The sequence below is a fragment of the Ursus maritimus genome, unplaced genomic scaffold (assembly GCF_017311325.1).
Source record: "Ursus maritimus isolate PB19 unplaced genomic scaffold, ASM1731132v1 scaffold_13, whole genome shotgun sequence".
Taxonomy (NCBI): Eukaryota; Metazoa; Chordata; class Mammalia; order Carnivora; family Ursidae; genus Ursus; species Ursus maritimus.
This window is the reverse complement of record NW_024423675.1, coordinates 70,655,513-70,673,516: the sequence shown is the minus strand read 5'-3', so window position 1 is coordinate 70,673,516 and position 18,004 is coordinate 70,655,513. Positions and strand designations below refer to the sequence as shown.

Below are 18,004 nucleotides of genomic sequence, written 5' to 3'. Positions count from 1 at the left end.
CCTCTCCCACTCCCCCTGCTTGTGTTCCCTCTCTCGCTGGCTGTCTCTCTCTCTCTCTCTCTGTCAAATAAATAAAATCTTTTTAAAAAATCAAATATTTTTTAGACTGTAAAATATAATATTCATATAAGGAAGTTCATAAACACATGTGGAGATTAACAGATGGTCATACCTCAAGAAACCTAGTATTGCCAGCCCCAGAACCTCCCTCCCACAGTCCAGCCGGACAGGCTCTTCCTACTTACAGTGCACTCATAATTAATGGAACATGCATTCTTTTGCACAAACTGTTAAGACTCACCCACGTTGCTGCACCTTCCCTCTAGGTGAAGTCAGTCAATTTTCTTGGCTGTGACATATCTCTCGATTGGTTTATGCCTTCTGCTGTTTATGGACATTTGGCTCATTTCTGACTTGGAGCCTTGAAGAACAATGCTATAGGAACATTCTTGCACTTGTCTTCTGGCTAGGGTACAGACCTCGGCAGGGAATTGCTGGGTCCTCAACTATGCTAGGCAACTCCCTTTTCAGAATATGGCTGCACCCACTTACACTCCCATAGAGTATTCGAGTTTCCGTTACTCCACAGTTCCGCCAGTTTTTTTGTATGGTCAAACTTTAAAATTTTTGTCCATCACGAGTGAATTCGAATGTTTTCTTAGGAAAGCAAAAGCAAGGGAAAAAAGAAATCTGTCAGCCTCCTCGCAATAGGGGGCGCCCGGCTACCAACAGGAGCAACGACAGGCGCGAGATAGAGCGGCCGGAAGGAGCTCCGCCAGAAGCCGGAAGTGGCGGGATTTCCGGCCGGGCGCCATCTCGCCGTGAGACAGCAGCTTCCGCAGCGAGAGCGGGTACCGCGCGATGTTGTCGACCGCGGTGGGGTGCTGGGGACCCGGCCGAGACCTGGCGATGGAGCCTCACAGCACCGCGGGCCCTTTGCAGCTGCGCTTCTCGCCCTACGCCTTCAACGGAGGGTAACGACCAGAGAGCCTCGGCTTGCTTTCGTCCCTGCTGAAGTCTGTTGGGGGTCGCGACCGAACCCGCGCTGGCCCGCCAGCCGCAGGCCTCCCTCTCCGCGGGTTGCTGGGGGCAGCTTTGCCTTACAGGCCGGTCACTTGTGCATGGCCTGCTCTTTGTTGCAGTGAGACAGTAGATAGGAATTGAAACCCGGCCTCTTCTGTGAAAGAGCTTTAGGAGAGACCTTTCCCTACGGTCTGACTAGGTTTCTCAGGCCAGAAGGCGAGGGGACAGATAGCATCTGATGTTAAAGAGTTAGAATGGATTGGTTGGTGTCGTTAGATGCTTGATCATGATAGTGTCTGCCGCTAAAATGTCTGATCAACGTAATCGTTTTCTCTTATTTTAAATAGAAGGCAGCGTTAGTTGGCCAGACTTAGTTTCGTACGTCAGTGCTTGTTTTTAAGGTTTAGCTTAAGTTCAGGGAAAAAGTAGTCAGAAGAGAGACCTTTTAATGTGTGTATTCCTGCATGTTACATTCAAGTGGTCTTTTTTTTTTTTTTTAAACTAACAGCTTAATCTGTAATACTTTCCTTCATAGTGCACTAAAAGAGGTGGTGATGTAGAAAGACCGTGTATCTAGGACTTCTGACCAGTGAAGAACTGCAACTTGAAGCAGTAGTTGTAGCTTACCACCCAAACTTTGTACATTAAAACATACACACCCAGTTCAAACAGATGGTTCTTTGAGATAACCAGGTTAATTAATTCTGTCCTTAGGATTTGAAATTTTAATGCAGACTTTGTATGTTGGAAAGAGAGGGGAAGGCTCTGATTTTAGCCGTGTTTCTGCCACTGAAGTTCAGATACCTGTCGGCTTCTTGAACCCAGGTTTCATTATCTTCTCTAGCTAGTCACAGGAGAGAAGCATTTTGTACATTGTAAGCAGTTATCTTTTTTAGTTCTCAGGATAACTGAGTGTTAGATGGTATTCGCTCCGTTTTTACAAAGGAACCAGGGCTCTTAGAAGGTAAATTGCTCTAGTCATAGAGCAGGTGTGGGGTTGAGCCAAGACTTGAATCTGTCGTTCTGTTGCCACTGATTTTATTTTATGTATGCTATTACCATTGCAGTTCTAAACACTTTCGGTGACAATTAATGAAGTAGTTCTCTCGCAAGATGGGTCGTTAGACCCATTTCATGAGGCAGTTATATAAGACTTTTCAGGGTGTTCGGTATTCAGTACTCATTACGCTTTAACTCTTTGTAATCCAGTTTAGGCCATTACTGCCTTAAACGGTAGTTAGTTATGATCTTGAGATTATTAAGTCCTTTCTTCAGTCTTTAGTGCTTATTGCTGCTGGCTCTTGGGCAGCCTTTGTTTCTACAAAACAAGGCTTAGTTCCATGTCTTCTACTCTGCCTCTTAAACGTAGTTACACCCCCATTATAAACACTCTCGTGTCTCATTCATGGGAGGATAATTCCCAAATGGTGTTTTTCCAGTTTTACCTCTCATGAGTCATGAAACATTTCTACCTGGATTTTCTGCTGTCACCATAACTCAAGATACTAAAACAAAAATCAGGCTAATTATTCCTCAATCACTTTTCCTTCTTTGCATTCATAATTAATGCTGTCATCCTGCTTAACCAGGTTTAAAATCTTGGACATCACAATTGGCTCTTCCCACTTCTGTCACATTTGGTAGTCACAAAAACTTGTACAGTTTGTGCGTTTGTGTTTTTTCAGTATCCCTGTTTCTTCCAGTTCACAGTGCTACTGTATTGCTGTATTAATCTTATCGGAACAGTGCTTCCATCCCCTTTCATGTATTGTGTTATTGTCACAGTAGCCCTCTTAAAACTCCACTCCACTTTGCATATGGAACTGTTCTCATTCCAAAATCTTTAGTTAAGGATTTTCTGAAGTCAGACCCCTGTCCATCACATAAGCCTTATGTTCCTCCACTAGCTTACACAGAAAGGAACACCTTAATAAATTGTTTGAATGTATTATTTGGATTATTACCTGTTTACCTTTATTCATTGTCCATATTTTCTGGAATGCCATCCTTTTGTACTTCAGAGCTTTCATGCACATCCCACCTCAGTAAAAATAATGGATAAAGTTTTCTGAATGCTTGTGTTCTGTGAGGCATTGTGCTAGAAGCTTTTGTGATCTATGTCATTCAACTCTATCAGTCATCCTGTAACACAGGAACTGTTACTACCAACAACCTGAACTTGGATAATTTGTCCACGGTCACAGAGGTAGGAGGTGGCAAGGACAGGTCTCCAGTAACTCCAGAGCCCAGGTTCTCAGTGATCACACTCAGCTGCCTCGTACCTGTGCCGCAGCAATCATAGCTAACAATGGAGGACCATTTATGTCTCAGGCACATATAGAAGGGCTTTACAATTATTAACTCATTTAATTCTTGCAAAATCCTAATAAGATAGTTACTGTTATGATCTCTTATGTATGTATGAGGACTTTGAGGCCTTGGGAAGTTAAACAGCTTACCCACAGTCTCATATCTGGTAAGTGAGAGATCCAAAATTAGAACTGGATTAAACTTCTTTGGGAATTCATGCTGTAGGCCTTTCCAGTAAACTGCTAGCATAAATCATACAACAGCAAAAGAAAAAGTTTGTTTTTTGTTCATTCATTTCCAACAGATACTTGGGTGTTTACTGAGTGGTAGATAAGGGCTTGGATATAAAGAAATGAAAAACATTAAGCCCTTCTTTGAGCTCACTGAGCTTTTGTTGTGGTACCACTGTCGATACCTGACCCCCATGGGCAGGATTGTGGTCCGGTTTTGTGATACCAGTACCTTGCACAAGGTCAGTATTTAATTTTTTTTGATGATGTTACGATAATTCAGTGGTTTTTCTATTACCTTCTGGTAAGTGATCTGTGCACTGATTTAGGCTTGTTTTTTAGGGAGTATTTAAAATTCCCCCCCATGACTTGTAGCCAGGGATCCTTTCCCTTTGATCTTTCATCTGAGTCCGGCTCTTGCTTAAATCTAATGGTTTTATTCCAATATATGCTGCAGATAACCCTACTCTAGAGGTGCTATTAACCATCCACAAATATTCGTTAATTTTTGTGTCTCCCCCCCTTTTTTTTTCCCTCAGTACTGTATTGGCAATCGCTGGAGAAGATTTTTCGATTGTTGCTTCTGACACTCGATTGAGTGAAGGGTATTCAATTCACACCCGGGATAGCCCCAAGTGTTACAAATTGTAAGTAAATACTTGTAGGGATACATTTCCCATGCCTTGTGATGATTTACTGCTGTACGAGATTCCACTTCTAAACAGTTTATTTCATGAGTTTGTAGATTGAGTGTTTGGAGCTTAGTTCACATTTTTGTTAGAAAACTGTTTTCTAAATTAGTATTTCTTAATAATTCAATATGTAGTCTTTTTTTTTTTTTAAGATTTTATTTATTTGACAGAGAATACAAGCAGGGGGAGCAACAGTGGGAGGGGGAGAAGCAGGCTCCCCACTGAGCAGGGAGACCGACACAGGGCTCAATCCTAGGACCCTGGGATCATGACCTGATCTGAAGGCAGATGCTTAACCGACTGAGCCACCCAGGCACCCCTCAATATGTAGTCTTAATGATACTTGCTGTACTGGCAGGAAATATTTTTACCTTAACGTTTTATCATGCAAATTTTCAAATATGCAATAAAGGTAAAAGAATTTTGTAGTGAACACCTATATTGCTATCACGTGGCTCTTATTGTTAGCATTTACTATAATTATGTTATCACATAGCTTTGCATTCTTTTATCTGTTAATCCAGTGCATGTTTTTTTAATCTCCCACTTTTTTTTTTTAACCTGAAACATTTAATTTAGCCATTACCTAAGCAGCTATATCTGTGAGCCAAAGTCTTAATGGGCTAGCTATATTTTTTTCTAAAACATGAAAATGAAATATTCACTGATAAGCAATGGTTTGTAGTTTGGAAACAGTTACAAATGGTGGTTAATTCCTAAGTTAGTCCACAAGAGCCTGTTAAGCCTGGATTGTAATACGAATGGATTGATAGGGTTCAAGTCCCTGGGACAGGGCCCTGTATTATGAGTAGGTAAAGACGAGGGCTCTTTCTTCTTTTCTGGTCTGGGGCTAGCCCATATCCTACCGTAAAGAACAATTGATGTTTGTCTTCATCTTCCCAGCTCTCTTCATATGCTCTTTTTTTTCTTCTAAGATTTTATTTATTTGAGAGGGAGAGAGAGAGAGAGCGCGCGCATGCGTGCACGAGAAAGCACGCACAAGAAGGGCAGAGGGAGAAGCAGGTTCCCCACTGAGCAGGGAGCCCGACTCAGGACTCCATCCCAGGACCCTGGGATCATGACCTGAGCTGGAGGCAGGCGCTTAACTGACGGAGCCACCCAGACGCCCCTCTTCATGTACTCTTCTTCCATCTTTTGATATTCCTTTCTCCTCTCTGATTCATAGTGCATGGATGCTACCTTTTTTCTTCTTCTAAGATGTTTCATAATTTGAAAGTAGTAAATGTTAAAGATAAAATTTAAGGATATAACTTTATAAATACTGTTCTCATGCAAGGTTCTGCTCATTTTTGTAATGTTCTACTTTAGTATATGTGTTTATGAAGGGAATACCTGTTTTTTCTTTTTATGAAATACTGTAGACATATAGATAGGTAGCACATTAATAACTTCTTTTGTCCTTATCATTCATCTTCAGCACTAAACCATACATAGAGTTGAAGCTGCCTGTGTATGCCTAATCCCAAGCCCTTTGGAGTTGACTTAGAGCCAAACTTGCCTCTTCCCCACCTGTTTGAGACTCCATATTTAGATTTTATTCTTTGCATGCAAACTCCCCTTCCTTTGATGTATACCTGAATATTTGGGAAAAGCATCTTAAAGCTCCAAGATTTTGTCCTACCCTTTTGGTATTATTCACCCATCTTGGTAATAAAGGCACTGCAGCCTTATGGGAGATTGGAGCTCTTTAACTCAGTGCAGTGAGATTGGTTGTAGGGATAGGTCAGGAAATGCTGGTGATGCCCCCAGAGCTGTCAGTGGTCCCCGTAATTGGACAACTGTTGTTTGTATGAATCACTCAAATTTCTGAAAGGAAGAGTTTATCACGTGACTTCTGCTATGTTTCTTTCTTTTTTTTTCTTGAAGATTTTATTTATTTATTTGACAGAGACAGTGAGAGAGGGAACACAAGCAAGGGGAGTGTGAGAGGGAGAGCAGGCTTCCCGCTGAGCCCCCAATGTGGGGCTCGATCCCACAACCTTGGGATCATGACCTGAGCCAAAGCCAGACACTTAATGGCTGAGCCACCCAGGCGCCCCTTCTGCTATGTTTCTTGATGAGATTGGTGTAGGTTTCCTTATAGAGTGATAACTAAAATTTAGAAATCTTTGAGACCTGGTTGAATTTGTTTGGCTGTACCAAAATTGAATCAGTTCCACAGTGGTGGGCATTTAAGTTGCTTTTTGTTTTGTTTTAGAGAGCCATCGACATAATATGTATACTTTCACAAGTAAGCCTATAGTATATCTTTGCAAACTTACGTGAGTATATTTACAGGATGAATTTCTAGCAGTGGAATTATTGAGTAAAAATGATGTTCACCTGAATTTTTTCTGAATACTGCCAAATGACCCTTCTAAAAAGTTAAATTGATATATACTCTTGCCCATTTATTTATTAAGAGTACCCATTTTCCACAACCTCCCCAGCATTAGGCATTATTAACCAGTCTAGTAGGTTGAAATCATCTGTAGATTTGGATTTGTGAACGACATAAAGGCTCTTCATATGTTTATGGTGACTTGTGTCTCTTTTTATGTGACTGGTGACTGTACCAATCTTTCCATTGTGGGGTTTTTTTTTTAAATTGAGATATGATTGACATAAACAGTGGTTTCAGGTGTACAACATAATGATTCTATATTTGTGTGTATTGCAAAGTGATCACCACAGTAAGTCCAGTTAACATCTGTCACCGTACATAATACAAAATTTTTTTTTGTAGTTGAGGACTTTTAAGATGTTTCCAGGAACTTGAAAACATTCAGTACAGTGTTACTAATTGTAGTCACCATGCTATACATTACATCCCATGATACACTGTGTTAATGCTTTTAATGCTTGATATTTATAGGAGCCTTTTTTTTTTTTTTAAGGTTTTTTATTTATTCATTTGATAGAGACAGCCAGCAAGAGAGGGAACACAAGCAGGGGGAGTGGGAGAGGAAGAAGCAGGCTCCCAGCGGAGCAGGGAGCCCGATGTGGGGCTCGATCCCAGGACCTTGGGATCATGCCCTGAGCCGAAGGCAGACGCTTAACGACCTGAGACACCCAGGTACCCCTATAGGAGCCTTTTTAGACTAAGGAGGTTAAAATTAGACTTTGGTCATATCTTCTACAGTTATTTTTTTATCATTTTTCTGTATGTAAGTTTTAATCTGGAGGGTGCCTGGGTTCGGCAGTGGGTTGAGCATCCAACGCTTGGGTTTTGCTCAGGTCATGATCTCGGGGTCATGAGATTAAGCCCTGCATCAGGTTCCATGCTCAGCAGGGAGTCTCCCAGAGATTCTCTCTCCCTCTCTGCCCCTCCCTCTGCTCACTCATTCTCTCTCTCAAATAAGAAAGTAAATCTTTAAAAAAAAAAAAAAGGTTTTAATTTGATACATAGTCAAATTTATGAAACTTTTCTGTGTGGACATTGGGTTGTGTCATATTTAAATAGGTGGCTCTCAACCCAAGATCGTATCACCTGTGTTTTCTTTAGGGCATTCATTCTTTCATTTTTGTATAAGTCTTTGATCTGCCTATAATTCATTTAGTGTAGGGAATAAAATGATGACCTCCCCCCCAAGGGCTAACTAGTCCCGTTACCATTTGGTAAATAATGGAAATAAGAGTTTTAAATTTAAAATTGCCCAAGGCATGTTTTACTTTATTGTCTAACGAGTTTCCTGAAATGTGCTTTTTACAGAACAGACAAAACAGTCATTGGATGCAGCGGTTTTCATGGAGACTGTCTTACCCTGACAAAGATTATTGAAGCAAGACTAAAGGTAGATGTTTTCATTATCAGTCTATGCTATGGAAAATTAATAACAATTCCTTAGATTGTTTGAAGCTGTAGCAGGACTGTTCAGAATAGCTGGAAAAGCTCTAGGATAGCTGGTGAAACTACAGCCCATTCTAGAAATGATACTGTTAATACTGCCACATGAAAGTAGCATAATGTGAAACTGCAGGATATTCCCTTTGTTAAAATCTCTGTACAATATAAAGGTTCTCTACCTCTTTCAAGGTAGCCTGTGAAGGGTTTCTTCTGAAGATAATCTTCCTTCAAAAACAAAAATTCTGTCGAGGAAGCAAGCTTTTAGACAGGTGCTTGGTTTGGAATACCATCAGCTGATGTGCTTTCTGTGTCTTCACAGCATTGCACTCTTAGTCAACAGGACACATGAGCAGGAACGGGAATAGATAAGGCAGGAGTTTGGGTGAGAGGCACAACCTAACCTGTCATCACCTAACACCTTGGTAGGCTTTAGTTGACTGCCAGCTGAGGAAGTTTGACAGGTGATAGGTGGGGGTGGAACAGCAGGAAAGGGTGGTATGAGGAGGAAGTGAGAAAATGAGCTGTGTCTAACCTGTTCTGCACTTTTTAAAGGGGCTGACAGTGTCACCGCCTGCATGTCTTTTGTGCAAGATGGGTAGGCATGAGGAACGAAGCAGAGGCACTTCTGGGTTTTTATTATGGCCTCTGTATATTAAGCAGTATGTAACTTCCAATAATTTCAAGGAGAATAGGCGAGGAGTAATTTAGACTGTATTAAAATGGGATTTTAAGGACACCTGGGGGGGTGCATTTGGTTAAGCATTTGACTCTTGGTTTCAGCTCAGCTCATGATCTCAGGGTCGTGAGATGGAGTGCTAAGTTGGGCTTCGTGCTTACGACAGAGTGTCTTTCAGTTTCTCTCTCCCGCCATCCTTCCCCGACCCTCCATGTGTGTGCATGCTCTCTTTTTCTCTAAAAAAACAATAAAAATAAATTTAATGGACTTTATCTGTAATAATAACTAATAAATACATACTCAGCTAGCAAAAATACAAGGCTGGGGTGGGATTTAATTTTGTAGGGTATGTGTCATAATTTTTATGTAGTTGGTGAGGACACCTGATACGTGAAGAAGTTAGAGGTGGTCAGATTCTGTCTTTGTGTATTTGTGAATAACACTTGAGATTATATGCACTTATGAATGATGTCATAGATACTGGAGTATGTGATAAATTTAACTGACACCTGTTTCGAATAATTTTGAAATCGCTCATTAGAATGTAGAAATGATTTCATTCAGTAGTTACCATTTGTTAATAGTTATTTAAAATCTTTACATTGAAAGCTTCATTGACATATGTTTACTGACATATTTATACAATTCCTGGTACATATTTTATAAATGAAACTTACAATACAAAAGTACACGAACAGGGGGCGCCTGGGTGGCTCAGTCATTAAGCATCTGCCTTCGGCTCAGGGCGTGATCCCAGAGTTCTGGGATCGAGCCCCACATCAGGTTCCTCTGCTGGGAGCCCGCTTCTTCCTCTCCCACTCCCCCTGCCTGTGTTCCCTCTCTCGCTGGCTGTCAAATAAATAAATAAAATCTTTAAAAAAAAAAAAAGTACACGAACAGCGCACAGTAGTATTGTGTTCATAAAATATAATAAGGAGCAGTGAATTCAGCATAATTACACAATCCTTGAAATTTTTCTTTCATACATAGTCACATAAATGGTTGGTGATTAAAGTGTTCATGCTTGGTTTTGAAATGAAATGAAGATTTTTTTTCCTAATTTTTTTTTGGTATTTTGACTTATTATTTTGGCCTGTGTTCTTAAGTAAATCTTCAGAGATGCTTGTTCTGTGGCTGATAAATTGGTGAACTTAAATTTATTTTATGTTTGTAATTTTTGTAGAATTTCTCTTTTGGATAATTTAGGATTCCCTAAGACTGCGGTAAATCTAGGATTTAGAATCACAGTAAGGTTTGCTTGGGACAGTTCTGTTCTCGACTAGAGATGCTTTAAGGAGCAAGACCATTTCCCAGAGTAAGGGTCCTGCCCTCACACCTTCTGTTCTCACAGGTATCTGCTCTGCAAAGAGAAGGGCTTGTGTCTGGGTCTGATCAAGGGTGAGCAAACTCTACCTATAAGAGGCCGGAAAGTAATTATTTTCAGCTTTATGGGCCATTTACTCTGCTGTTGTAAGGCACAAACAGATATAGATATGTGTAATGAATGAATGAGACTATGTTCTAATAAAGCTTTTTTTGCAGAAACGGTGGGCTGGATTTGGTCCGTGGGCCCTAGTTTGCTAACCCTGGTCTAGAGGCAGAGGTAAAGGAGAGCTGGACTTAAATCATCCTCCCAGGTCACCCCACTTAATGCTTGATGTGTGTGCATTTGCTCTTGAATGAGCAGTTCCTGAGATAAAGGTGGCATGGAAAATAGAGAGCTGAGGGCAAAGTTAACGTTCTTTCCCTTAAAGACTTTATAGCCCTCCAAATGGTATGGAAGTATTATTTGTGTGATCATGAAAGAAGTAGGCATCGTTTCACCAAGATAGGCGTTCACCCTTAACTTTACTGTTCCTTGTTCTAGTCTGCAGTATATTCTGCCTCTCCATGCCTGTTACTTTTGTTAATATTTGCAGATGTATAAACATTCTAATAACAAAACCATGACTACCGGGGCGATTGCTGCAATGCTGTCTACGATCCTCTATTCGAGACGCTTCTTTCCCTACTACGTTTATAACATCATCGGGGGACTGGATGAAGAAGGTAGAATTCTTTCTTTCTGGAAAATGAAGGGGGGTGGCATTTTTTTAGATATGTGTGTTTCCATCTAGAGTTGGAAAGAACCATAAACACCATCTTGCCCAGCAGTTTTAGTTTTGTTAATTAAAGCAATAAGAAACTGAAGCTAAGAGGGAAGTAAAGAGGCGATGCAGAGGCACACTGCAAGTTGTACACTGAAGCTCTAATAGTGACCGATGGGCAGGCTGTTATTTTACTATTTCCTGAAGATCTTGCATGAGTTCAGTAGTAGATAATTAATATTTCAGTCTTACGGAAAGAAAGCTGACTTGGAGAAGCTTGACCTAATTATCATTCTACATAACAAACATATTTGACTAAAGTTTTTAAAAAACAATGCCTTAAAAGAAATGTGTGCATTTCCAACAATGTTTTCAGGACATTGTGAAGCACCTCTTTGATTTCCTGTCGGAGTCAGACCAGGAGGACTAAGAAAATTAGTCTTGTTACTTGACATGTCCATCCCGTTTTTGATCCAAAGCTCTATTATGGAGCAGGGACACTGATGGTTTTCACTGGGTCTCATTCAGATTGACTTTCAGTTGCTTCCAAAAACCATATACTATCTCTCAGGACAGATCTGTGCTACCATTTACAGTAGTCCGTTGAAGAAAGAGGTTACAGAAATGTCTTGCTGATAGCAATATATGGAAATATATCTCCTGAGAGGGAAAATTTCTGGATAGTAAGGTGTTGGGCTCCTCTCATCTCCTTCTCTCTCCACTTTTTACTGCTATTCCCTTCTGTTCCATGGGCTTTTCCTTTGTTTTCTTTCTTTCTGTCTTAATAGCTGCCCCCATATGTGGCCTCTGGGAGCGTTCCAGTCATTTTATCTACTGTGGTTTAGATTTAGACAAATTAGATTGACACAGTGTATTTCAAGGTTTTTCAACCTTACTTGAAAACTAAGAGAAAGTGTAAAGCATGGAAATAGTCAATAGAAATTAATTACCCTTAATAAGGTAATCAAATTCTAGCCACAGATTAGCTTGCCTAACCCAGCATGCTGGACACTTTTTTTCACTTAAATTATGTCTGACTTGAATGACAGATAAAGTCAGGTTTTAGCAACAATAATAGCTACCATTGAATTTTAGCCGGCCAAGCAGTGTCCTTTGAGTTTTACTGAGAGACAAATACCAATTAAGGAATGCTCACATCTGCTAAAGGGCAAAGCTAAGGTTTGGGTTTGGATCTGTTTTGAGTTCAAAGCCCTGTTCTTTGAAGTTTTGGTGATATTCTCAGGCATTTCCAACTGTCTTTTTAAATCTTCTCTTGGGGGGACGCCTGGGTGTTTCAGTCGTTAAGCGTCTGCCTTCCGCTCAGGGCGTGATCCGGGTGCTCTGGGATCGAGCCCCACCCACATCAGGCTCCTCCGCTGGGAGCCTGCTTCTTCCTCTCCCACTCCCCCTGCTTGTGTTCCCTCCCTCTCTGGCTGTCTCTCTCTGTCAAATAAATAAATAAAATCTAAAAAAAAAAAAAACAAAAAAAAACAAAAACTTCTCTTGGGACTGTGTGACTCGGTTAAGCATCTTCCTTTGGTCAGGTCATGATCCCAGGGTCCTGGGATTGAGTCCCGCATTGGGCTCCTTGCTCAGTGGGGAGCCTGCTTCTCCCTTTGCCGCTCCCCCCCTGCTTGTGCTCACTCTCTCTCTTTGACAAATAAATAAAATCTTTTAAAAAAAATAAAAATAAATCTTCTCTGGTCTGCTTTGATTATCCTTTATGTTTATTTTTATTTCTTAGAGGAATTTATGTGTGTAATAAAGCAGTCCTTTTTGTCTGTTCCGCAAGATACTCCAGCTTTTACCTGTGCCTTCCTCTTTTGTTGTTTATTTCCTTGCTTTGGTGGTGTACATCTCTCAAGAGAGTTCTGGAAAAAGAAATCAGGAGGCCTTTTTTGAGACATTTTGGATCTTACAGTTCTGTTTTCATTCCTGCCGTTTACACAACCGTACCTAAGCCTAGTGCCCCCAAGTCCAGAGTCTCCACTAATGTCTCAAGAGACCTTGTTTCCTCTTTTCCTCCCTTGTGGAGATGGAGACCTGGAGAGCAGTGCTCCTTATTGAGACCTTCAGGGTAGTTGGGTCAATGGCTGTCCTTCAGGACACTGGGATCAACGGCTGAACTTTTAATAATAACAAAGTTTTTCTGTAACAAAAACAGGAGTACTTGTAGAAGTTTTGAATAGTATGGGAAGATACAAAAATGAAAGTAGTAATCACCCCAACTTTCTACTTTGAGATAATTAGTATTAAACTGGTGAACATGCTTACAGGTATCTTGTTGGTCATACGTGCTTGTGCCCTATGTAAGTATCTTCACGGAGATAGTTTATGCCAGTGAGTAAAGATGCATAATGATTCAGGACTGACTGACCTAGGGTGTAGCCACACCACAGGGTGCCTACCTAGCAGTCCTCTGAAGGTCACGTAGGTTGTTCGCAGTTTCCTTAGCAGAGACAGTATAATGAACATTCTTGCGCATACAGTTCTGTATACTTCTTCAACCGCGTGTACCTCCCTGGAAGACGTTCCTAGAAGTTGAGCTGCTGGGTCAGAGAATACATATTTTTGGCATATTGATGCCATCACTGGCTTGCCCTTTAGAAAGGGCCTCCTAACTGGGGCATGAGTACCTGGGTTTGTTTTGCATCCTTTACCATTACCAGAATTAACACATTTTAAAGATCTTTACCCAGGTAATATTTTATGGTTTTCATTTATATATAGTTTTTATATTCTCAAGTTGGGCATTTTTTTTTGTGTTCACTGACCTTTTCATTTCTTCGGCGACTGACCTATAAGCTGACCTTTGCTCATTTCCTTATCTGCACGTTAGTCTTTTTTAAAAATTTGTGAGAATGCCATCTAACTGTGTCAGCTCTGTAATGTATGCAGTGGATGCCTCCCAAGAATGTTTTTGTCTCTTACATTTTGTGGGGTGTCCAGCTATGGCAGAATTTTCTGAATTGCATATGGTCTAGGTTAATGGTCTTTTCTTTATGATATTGAGTGTCCTACTTTTTTAGAAAGGACTCTCCCATCCAGGAGAGAGAGTTCTTTATTTCTTTCTAGGACTTTATTTTTTACGTTGAAGCCATTGTGCTTTTTTAAGATTAAGAATTATTTTGGTGGGGAAAAGCACTCTGTATCTCCAGTCAATATTCATGCCATTCTGCTCTGATGTTACAAATGTCTCTTTTGCCTTTGCTAAGTTGGGGGAAGGTCTTTGAAGCTCTGGTCTTCAACTTATCCCGCTCTTCTTTTCCTCAAATGTGCATGGTTTTTCTGAGATTGGTTCTGCGTTTGGTTAAAACTTGGGCCTCATTTTACTTGTGGCCTCTTGGTCTCCTGAGAGATACAGTTGTTCTTTAGGCTTTGTACATCCTCCCTTCTTTGTGTGTTGAAGTTAGTGAACTGCCCACTGGGATCTCGATCTTGTCCCACACTTGCTTCCAACAAAAACACTTCCCTGGGTTCTCCTGGGTGACCTCAGCACCTTAGATGCTGCCTTCTCAGCAGAGAATTGTAAGTAATTCTGCAACAGATAAAGCACACAGCTAAGGGTAGCAGAGGCCCGTGGATAGGAATATGACCGTCCTCATCGCACATCTCCCAGGTTAACGACTGAGGGGTTTGAGTTCTGGTATAATGTGTTTTCAAGATCAGTTATATCACTTTTAAGTCCTCCCTCGTAAATGACCCATGATTTCCCCAAACATGATTGTTTTTTTAAGAAAATTACAGTGTCACGTGTGCTTTGTAACAGATTCAGTACCAAAGCCTACAAAGTGATTCCCTTTTCTTGCCTCCAGTCCCACAGAGATAACGAACTACGGTTTGCAGTTTTATCTCGCCATACTTTTTTGTGTGCTTATACAAATATGTGTATGCTTTTCTTATGCTTTTAGACAAAATAGGTCTGTGTGTACATATTACAGAGGTGTTCATTTTACATTGTCTTGTGGTTGTGGGGCTGGGGGCAGTCCCATCTTCCTCTTCTTTTCCAGTTTGTGCTGGCAAAAATCAGCCTTGTAGGTGGATCTAATCTTTAAGTGACATTATTACTGTGTTGTAGGGTGTGTACCTTTACGTTTTGGTAGATTCTCCTACCGATTGCTCTTTAAGAAGGCATAGCAATTTGTGCACCCTTCAGGAGAGCCTGAGGGGCCCGTTTACCCTTCTCCTCATACTGCTCTGTAACTGTTGTTAAGAATGGGTACATTCAGGGGTGCTTGGGTGGCTCAGTCGGTTAAGTGGCTGCCTTTAGCCCTGGTCATGGTCCCAGGGTCCTGGGATCGAGTCCCGCATTGGGCTCCCTGCTCAGTGGGGAGTCTTCCCTCTGCCCCTCCCCCTGCTCATGGGAATGCGCTCTCTTCTCTCTCAAATATTTAAAAAAAGAATGGGTACGTTCAGATTCTGGTTTGCTGGTTTTGTTTTTTTGTTATTTTTTGTTTTTGTAGTAGTGATTCTTAACTCTGATAGTACAAAGCAAGTGATCAAGTGATTACATTTTAGACAGAACTAACCTTTTGTTTTTCTGAAATTTTTCCTTTATTAAATCAGTTTTTTATGGTGTTGATGTTAAAGAGCGTGCTTATTGTTAAGTTTAAGAACACACGGTAAATCTTCCTTGTGACTGTTCACATTCAGCAGTAGGAGAATTTTAAACTCAAGTCCATGCTAGAGCTACAGTAGTGCAATTTTTAGGAAATGTGAGTAGCTTGGTGCAGAACTCAGAGCAGGACCTGTGACTTCTAATCAGTGTGCCCATGAGACCACATACACATTGGGAACCACTGAGTGGCGATCAGTGATATCAGCTTGATGAGAGCGTGAAGCTCCAGGTGGCAAAAACACCGTAATGAGACAGGAGTGAGCAGGTGTGCCTCTAATCACATTCTGAGAGGAGGTGAGCAGACCTCTGGTTATAACAGCAAATATGCTTCTTAATGAAATTTGGCTGAAATTTTAGCTAAGTTCATAGTCCATTTTGTGTCACACTTTACTGTGATTTGGGATTGTGGTCAGGATGCATCCTTATAGAGATTATTTTATTCTTTCAGGGAAGGGAGCTGTGTATAGCTTTGACCCAGTAGGGTCCTACCAGAGAGACTCCTTCAAGGCTGGAGGCTCAGCAAGTGCCATGCTACAGCCCCTGCTTGACAACCAGGTAATGAGACTGCATCCACGTTGGTTGTGACGTTGACAAAAAGTGCTTTCCTCTGAGTTCTCCTCTTCAGCAGCTGAGAAGAGTAGAGAAATCAACGCTTTCTTGTATGTTCCTGCTGAGTTTGTTGGGCTGATTTTTTCTACCCCCATCTTCTTGTCTCTCTGTGTTCTGCTGGCGTTCTTCTGGCCTCTCACCTGCTCCCACGGCTTCAGCGTCTTCTGTGTTCTCATGACGTCCAGGCCTCTCGTGTCTACAGTGGTTGGTCATGTTTTCAGTTCTCTTGCCAACTTTACCTGGAGATCTTGAAAATATCTTTCTCCCCATATTCACCATTTCTCTGTCACCTAATTTTGTATTCTAACAACTTCCAGGTACATTTTTAATTTACCCCCTTTTCTGTTATATTGCCTAAATTCAGGCTTGCATTTCCCAACATCCTTTCTGCCTCCAAGCATCCTTGTGTTTCTGAAATACATATGTATAGTCACTTGTGTGTATTGCTTATCTCCCTCATCTCCCGTCACTCTCCTTTACACCCAGACCTCCAGTGTGGTGTGCCTGTCCCATCACCAGGCCTTTGGTCATAGCACAGCCTCAGTCTGCAGCGTTAACGCCCCCTGACTCTGGCTCATCCTTCACACTTCATACTCAAGTGTGTCTTCTGTCCAAGCCTTTCTCTTCACGTAGTCTTAGTTGTGGCTGCTAGGGGCTCTCCTGGCTCTTTTTTCTTCTTAATGGTAGCACATTGTGTGTGGTACTTTTGCTTTCATGTGTCCTCCTCTCTAGGTGATGTGTGCTTCTCAGGAGCATGAGCTTTGTCTCAGTGGGTGTTTGTCAGGTTTCAGGAATGTGTAATTCAGCCGGGTCTGGAAGCTTTTCAGTTAGGAGACATGTCAGATTTGTGTGATCTGTTCATTACGAATCCTCAGACGTGTGAAGGCACTGGGGAGGCTGGAACCACCTTTGTACTGTCACGTGATGCCTCATCCAAGTTTCCTGTCCCACCAGGTTGGTTTTAAGAACATGCAGAACGTGGAGCATGTCCCGCTGTCCTTGGACAGAGCCATGCGGCTTGTGAAAGACGTCTTCATTTCTGCAGCTGAGAGGGATGTGTACACTGGGGATGCACTCAGAATCTGCATCGTGACCAAGGAGGGCATCAGGGAGGAGACTGTTCCCCTGAGGAAGGATTGATTTGTGTGCTCTTAGCATTAATCGTTTCAGAACTGTTGAATTTTGTATCTTGGGACTATTGGACTAATGTGTTTTATTAAAAAATAAAGCCTGAAGTAATCATTTTGTTATAACTTGTGTTCTCTAAGCAGGACAGATCTAGAAACTAGAATTTCATTTTCCTTTCATTTTTTTTTAAGACTTTATTTATTTATTTGAGAGAATGAGTGAGAGAGAGAGAGCATGAGCAGGGGGAGGGTGAGAAGCAGCCTTGACGTGGGGCTTGATCCTGGGACCCCAGGATCATGACCTGAGCCGAAGGCAGTCGCCTAACCAACTGAGCAACTGAGCCACTTAGGCTCCCCTTCCTTCCATTTTCTGCTTCTCCTATTTTTCTGTCTTCCAGAGCTATTTTTGTATTTTGATCATTTTTTTAATTTCTGAATTTTTTTTAGTAAGCTCTACGTCCAATGTGGGGCTGACTGATCACCACTGACTGATCCAGCAAGGCACCCCTGTTTTTGTATTTTAAAGATGAAAAAACAAACTGGTTATGTCAGTTTATCCTTATATTTATTTTTTTCAAAGATTTTATTTATTTGAGAGAGAGCACAAGCACGGAGGAGAGGGAGAAGCAGGCTCCCCACTGAGCGCAGGGAGCCTGATGCAGGGCTCGATCCCAGAACCCTGGGATCGTGACCCGAGCCGAAGGCAGATACCTAACTGATTGTGCCACCCAGGTGCCCCTTTTCCTTATATTTATGAGCAAGAAATTCATCTGGAAAAGATGACT

General features: G+C 41.4%; 1 protein-coding gene across 1 annotated transcript; it reads left to right on the top strand.

Moving 5' to 3' along the window:
* Positions 1 to 795: 795 nt before the first annotated feature.
* PSMB1 (proteasome 20S subunit beta 1) lies at positions 796 to 17,334 on the top strand. Its single transcript, XM_008688427.2, has 6 exons — positions 796 to 974; positions 4,103 to 4,210; positions 7,968 to 8,049; positions 10,698 to 10,827; positions 15,932 to 16,038; positions 17,047 to 17,334. The coding sequence occupies exons 1-6, from the start codon at positions 862 to 864 to the stop codon at positions 17,230 to 17,232; spliced, it is 726 nt and encodes a 241-aa protein (XP_008686649.2). The 5' UTR covers positions 796 to 861; the 3' UTR covers positions 17,233 to 17,334.
* Positions 17,335 to 18,004: the final 670 nt, after the last annotated feature.

Excerpts from the sequence above, each read along its gene's own strand:
- PSMB1 (XM_008688427.2), top strand. The coding sequence starts at position 862 with ATGTTGTCGACCGCGGTGGGGTGCTGGGGACCCGGCCGAGACCTGGCG. Across the intron at positions 8,050-10,697 it reads TTATTGAAGCAAGACTAAAG|ATGTATAAACATTCTAATAA; the intron begins GTAGATGTTTTC and ends TAATATTTGCAG. Across the intron at positions 16,039-17,046 it reads AGCCCCTGCTTGACAACCAG|GTTGGTTTTAAGAACATGCA; the intron begins GTAATGAGACTG and ends CTGTCCCACCAG.